Source organism: Trichosurus vulpecula, chromosome 3 (assembly GCF_011100635.1).
Source record: "Trichosurus vulpecula isolate mTriVul1 chromosome 3, mTriVul1.pri, whole genome shotgun sequence".
In the NCBI taxonomy this organism is placed as follows: Eukaryota; Metazoa; Chordata; class Mammalia; order Diprotodontia; family Phalangeridae; genus Trichosurus; species Trichosurus vulpecula.
Genome location: NC_050575.1, coordinates 392,679,113 through 392,685,039, shown reverse-complemented (window position 1 = coordinate 392,685,039; position 5,927 = coordinate 392,679,113). Strand labels below are relative to the sequence as shown.

The following is a 5,927-nucleotide window of genomic DNA, read 5'->3' as shown; positions in this document are numbered from 1 at the left end:
GGAAAAAATATCAATTTAATTGGGGAATTGAACAGAGTAAAGCTTTTGAAGAAGCTAAAGCTGCTATACAATTGGCTCTGGATTTATGGCCTATGCAAAGAGGATGGGTGGAATTACAAGTGACTGTACAGGATGACTATGTGAATTGGAATTTATGGCAAAAACAACAAAGTCTAAATGTACCCTTAGAATTTTGGTCTGGATTACAATATACCCCTTTTGAAAAGCAGTTGTTAGATGCATACTGGGCTTTTGTAGGGGCCAAACAACTGACTCTGGGTCATGAAGTGATATTAAGGCCTGGAATCCCAATTATCACTTGGGTAATGAGTACCCCAGCATCTCACAGAATTAGACATACACAAGAAGCTAGTGTAATTAAATGGAAATGATATATTCAGAATAGATCAAAGACAGGCAAAAGTGGAGTTTCTGCTCTACATGAATCTATTGCAAGCATCGACATTGATAGAAAAGACAAATCCCCTGAACCAAGGCAACAGTTGGTACAATCCTTGGTAAAATGGAATGATGGATATGATGGACTAACTGAAGAACAGAAGAAACATGCATGGTTTACTGATGGCACAGCAAAATATTTTGGCCACGAAAGACATTGGAAAGCAGTAGCCTATAACCTATGTACTAAGAGAAGTTTGGAAAGTACTGGGATAGGTGGAAGTAGTCAATATGCTGAACTTATGGCAGTGCATCAAGCTATTCAAACAAGAAAAGGAGGACAGTGTCATATATTCACTGATTCGTGGACACTAGTTAATGGGCTAGCTACATGGATGCCAATGTGGAAAAATCAAAATTAGGAAATTCATGGTAAACAAGTTTGGGGCAAAGAACTATGGGAAGATATATGGGATGTGTCTTTGGTTACTAATTTGTCAGTTTTTCATGTAGATGCTCACGTGCCCCTCACTACACTAGAACATGAGTACAATGCACATGCTGATCGACTAGCAAAGATTGCTACTGAACATATTGTCCCTACTCTGACACCAACTGATGATCTAGTGCTAGCAAAATGGGTCCACCAAACAGCAGGACATTTAGGGGTCCAGGCCACACACTGGTGGGCACAAGATCGAGGTATTAGTATCTCTTATTCATTGTTAAAGCAAGTAACAGAGGATGTCATATATGTCAATTGGAAAAGGAATGAACTGCTCCTCGGGTAGTAACTGGGGAAATAGCAAGGGGAAAAGTTCCAGCCCAGATGTGGCAGATAGATTATATTGGACCACTACCCCAAGATAAAGGATGCAAATTTATATGTACTTTTGTTGACACCTATTGTGGTGTACTAGTGGCTTGTCCTTATAAGAATGCAACCCAGAAACACACCTGTAAAACTTTAGATATTATAAGTCTATATTATGGAACCCCAGTGCCGATTCAAAGTGACAATGGGTCACATTTCAAAGGCAATAAGATGGAGAGATATTGTGTATTGAACAAAATAGAGTGGATATATCATATTCCGTATTATCTGTAAGCATCTGGATTGATAGAATGAATGGATTGTTGAAAGAACAGTTAAGAAAGTTAAGTTCTAATACTTTGTATCAACATTGGAAGGATAATTTGTTTACCGCTTTATGTAATTTGAATAATAGACTATTAGGAGGAAGTATACCTCTAGCCTGAATGATGACCCCGAATCTGCAAATTAGAAAACAGTAAACACATAAGATCCAAAATACTGAGTATTGGACTGTGAGGGAAGATGTTCCACCACTGTATCCAGGAAAACCTGGTTCAGCAGGATATGATTTACACTGTTTAGAGAACTTTTGGTTGGATAGAAAAGAAATAAGAAAAATCTCTACTGGAATATGTATGAGAATTCCTAAGAATCATTTTGGACAGATATTACCTAAACCAGGATTAGCAGCTCAGGGAATACATGTATTTGCTGGAGTGGTAGATTCTAGTTATCAAGGAGAAATCATTGTGACACTCCAGAATTTGGGTGAAGAACCTATACAGTTGTGTAAAAAATGATAGAATAGTTCAATTGATTATTATTCCTTGTGAAACAATACCTGTTGTAAACACTGACCCTTCTTCCAAAATAACTATCAGAGGAAAGGAAGGATTTGGTTCTACTGATAGAATAAAATTAGGAGCTAAAGTATAGATAAAGTGGAAGCCTGATGATGTTCCAAAGGCTGCAATAATTATGGCACATGGTAAAGATAACACTGTAACAATAGTTTACCCAGGAGAAAATAATTATGAAATTGTACCCTTGACTCATGTATTCTATCGTGAATGAGGCTATGATAGTCTCTTTGTTTCTTTTTGGCTTTTGTCTGCTAAATTTGTTTGTGAGATTTGTTTCCTGCAGGCTTAGTACCATTCACCTGCAGATGTCTGATGTCACCCTCTGATATGTTCGGATGTCATCCCTGGACGTGTCCACGACTGTGATGTGTCATCTCTTGACCTGTCCATGACTGTGATATGTCATCCTTGGACCTGGCATCAACTGAGTTCCAGATGCCAGTTTTCTAAAGAACTGACCTCTCCAATAGGAATCTCAATCTCTTGGAACAGGGATAGCTCTGCATCCAATTTCAGCAGGAAGAAGCTTTGGAGGACAAGACCTTCACCCTTACCCCAAGATTTTGAGCCCCATTTGTTTGAATGGGGAATGATATTATTTTATATGTTTATCTTGTGTTATACCTGTTATATTGTTGTGTAAAGTTCTGTTGACACCAGTTATCCCAAAATTCCCATTGCCCTATGTAATAGATAAGAAAGATCTTGGGGCCAAAAGTAACAGCAATTTAGATTTGAAAATCTTTCCCGCCCATTAATAGGCCATGTGACCTGCTTATATCACAGGAAGCCTAAGTCACATGTGGTGGGAGGAACTTCCTGACAGAAAAAGGAAGTTATGTCACAGGAAATGCTGAGAGAGAGAGAGAGAGAGAGAGAGAGAGAGAGAGAAAGCAGTTATGGCTGATAATCACTGCCGTCATGATAGTTAGAATTGAACAGGCTGACATGGCTGTACTGTGAGTTTGTTTTGGGGAAGACCCCAGCATGGGGTCAGAGATGTTTTGGGATGGGCAGGTTCCATGTTGTGATATTGTGTTTTGGGTTCCTTGCTGTTATGATGAAGTGGGTTAACTGGCTGAGGGAGCTGAACATTTAGTTATGGGATATGGTTCTCTGTGTCTGGATAAATGTTATACTTCTACCTTCTTTGTGGAGAGTCTCTCATACTTTGCAATACAGAACTACATAGTCATATTCACGATTATCATTTCTATTGTTATTACTGCCTTAGTGATACAGAATGTGTCACAACCGTGTGACTGAAATTCATGTGGCTTAGGCTTTCTTGTGACTTAAGCAGGTCATCAAAGACTCTTGATTCAATCAAAGCCTCAATCAAAGGCACTTGATTGCCTTAGTGTTGAGCAGCGCTCCAAAAGAAAAAACTGCAAAAAGTCCCACTTTGCTTGCCATTATAGGAGAAAGTGTCTTTTGGAAGAGATGTGAATGTAGAAACCGATTACAAAATATTGAGTGAAGGCAAATGAGGAATCAAAGACGACACTAAGATCGTGAAAATCTGGAAGGATTGTAGTGCCCTTAACAATAATAGGGAAGTTCAGAAGACAGAAAAGCTTGAGATTTGGGGTGGAGTAAAGATAAGAACTTCTGTTTTCAACATGTTGAGTTTAAAATGTTTATAGAGCTTTCAGTTCTAAATGTCCAAAAAGCAATTATTGATGCGGACCTGAAACTAAAGAGAGAAAGCAGAATTGTATATATAGATATGGCAGTCAATTACATAATAGCTATCATCTACATTGGGATCCATCATTGAACCCATAGGGGCTGATGAGGTCACAAAATAGGAGTTCGGAAGAAGAAGAAAATAGGATCCAATATAAGTTTATGGCATACGAACGGGTATGATATAGATGATGAGACTGAGAAGGAATGGCCAGACAGGTAGGAGAAGAATCCAGAAAGAGTAATGTCATGAAAACACAGAGAAGAAATTGTTCAGAAGAAGTGACATATGGTTCAAATGCCCAGAGAGTTCAAGGATTTAGCAATTAGGATAGCTCTAGTAACTTTGGAGAGAGGTTTCAGTTGAATCATGAGGTCAGAAGCTAGATTAGAGAGAATTTAGAAGACAATGAGAAAAAGAGGATTTGGGACCAATGAGTATAGATAGTTTTTTCTAGGTGTGTTGGGGTTGGGCTAACAATCGGTAAATCTCAGAAATTAACAGGTACATATACAGTCATTTAAAATATTTGGGAGGAGTTGTTTTATATTGCATGCTTATTTTCCTCACTGTCATTTCCTAGGCTCCCATTTATCTATTTCAATACTTGTCAATAAAAGTTAAAACACAATGTACATAAGAAAACAAAACCAGGATCAGTACCTAAAGTAAAACTAGTATTCTAGGACCCATATTCTATAACAAGAACCTGTGACTTAAAGTGCTTATAGTATGACTCTTTGTATTTGTTTAATTTGTTAATTGCTTGCAATGTACAAAACCTGCATCGAATATTATAGTCAATATAACCTGCTTCTGAACAGTGCTTCAGAATCTGACCCTGTGTAGAAATAAGCTAGGAAATGGAGACACTACCCTAGGAGCTCATCAGGCACTGATGTAGTAAACTGGCAAGATACCCGGGAGAGTTTACAAAGAATTTGGGGTAAAAGAAGGGAGAATCCAGATCTCAGGGGTGGAAGGTCCAGTCAACCCATCTTGAGACGATGTCAGCTTCTGTAGAGTCAAGTTCTTAACATCAAATTTGTGCTTTTAAGAAAAGTTTTCGCTCTTTTCCTGTCGCCGCTGAGTCGAGCGGTTGGCGGAGGCTCCTGGGTGTTTTCAAGATTTAGCTTCACCCATGAACTGCTGCCATGGCTGAGGAAGGCATTGCTGCTGGAGGTGTAATGGATGTTAACACTGCTCTACAAGAAGTGCTGAAGACCATACTCATCCATGATAGCCTAGCTCGTGGAATTCATGAAGCTGCCAAAGCCTTGGACAAACGCCAAGCCCATCTTTGTGTTCTTACTTCCAACTGTGATGAACCTATGTATGTAAAGTTGGTTAAGGCCCTGTGTGCTGAGCACCAGATCAACTTGATAAAGGTTGATGACAAGAAGCTGGGTGAACAGGTAGGCCTCTGTAAAACTGACAGAGAGGGAAAGCCCCATAAAGTGGTCGGCTGCAGTTGCATTGTTGTCAAGGACTATGGCAAGGAATCTCAGGCCAAAGATGTCATTGAAGAATATTTTAAATGCAAGAAATGAATAAATAAAAAGCCTTGGTCTGAAAAAAAAAAAAGCTTTCAAAGACTGAAAGAAGTGGCTCTTGCTAATAGGGAAGCAGCCTTAACCAAAGTGTCCAAGAAAGTAAGAGCTGAGCCTAGAGGACTACTTTGTGTGACATGACCTCTGCTGCCCTTATAGACAAATGCAGAGGAGAAGGAAAGCAGCATCTGGTAATTCACCCTACTCTGCTGCACTGTGAGTGGAAGGAGTTAATTCAAGAAAGTGGAGCTAACCATGGCATACAGTGCCCCTCCCAGTATATCTCTCCCCGGGCTATTTCTGGCCATTCGTTCACCACTGTTTATTCTAGTGTTACATAAAATACACCCACAATGCTTTCCTTTATTTGTGTGTGACTATTTGGACAATAGAAATCAGGGGTCAATGCAGTCTGGACTAATCCAGTAGATTCATCCACAGCCCCTTGAAGAAGCAGATACTGGGTGGGAAACCAGGGACAGATAAGTAGGCTCTTCAGGGAACTCCCAAGCCCTGTGGGGTTGTTGTGGTCACTTTCTAAGCCAAACCAAGGTAATAAGCAGCAGAAATAAAAGCATTAAGAGAAATTTATTATCTGAAGGCACTAT

The 5,927-nt window shown here is 39.5% G+C and overlaps 1 protein-coding gene across 1 annotated transcript; it reads left to right on the top strand.

The window, feature by feature from the left end:
* The first annotated feature begins 4,923 nt into the window (after window positions 1-4,923).
* Window positions 4,924-5,319, top strand: LOC118844722 (40S ribosomal protein S12-like). The gene has a single exon (XM_036752684.1). The coding sequence runs from the start codon at window positions 4,924-4,926 to the stop codon at window positions 5,317-5,319; it is 396 nt and encodes a 131-aa protein (XP_036608579.1).
* The last annotated feature ends 608 nt before the right edge of the window (window positions 5,320-5,927 follow it).

Coding starts and splice junctions, on each gene's coding strand:
- LOC118844722 (XM_036752684.1), top strand. CDS start 4,924: ATGGCTGAGGAAGGCATTGCTGCTGGAGGTGTAATGGATGTTAACACT.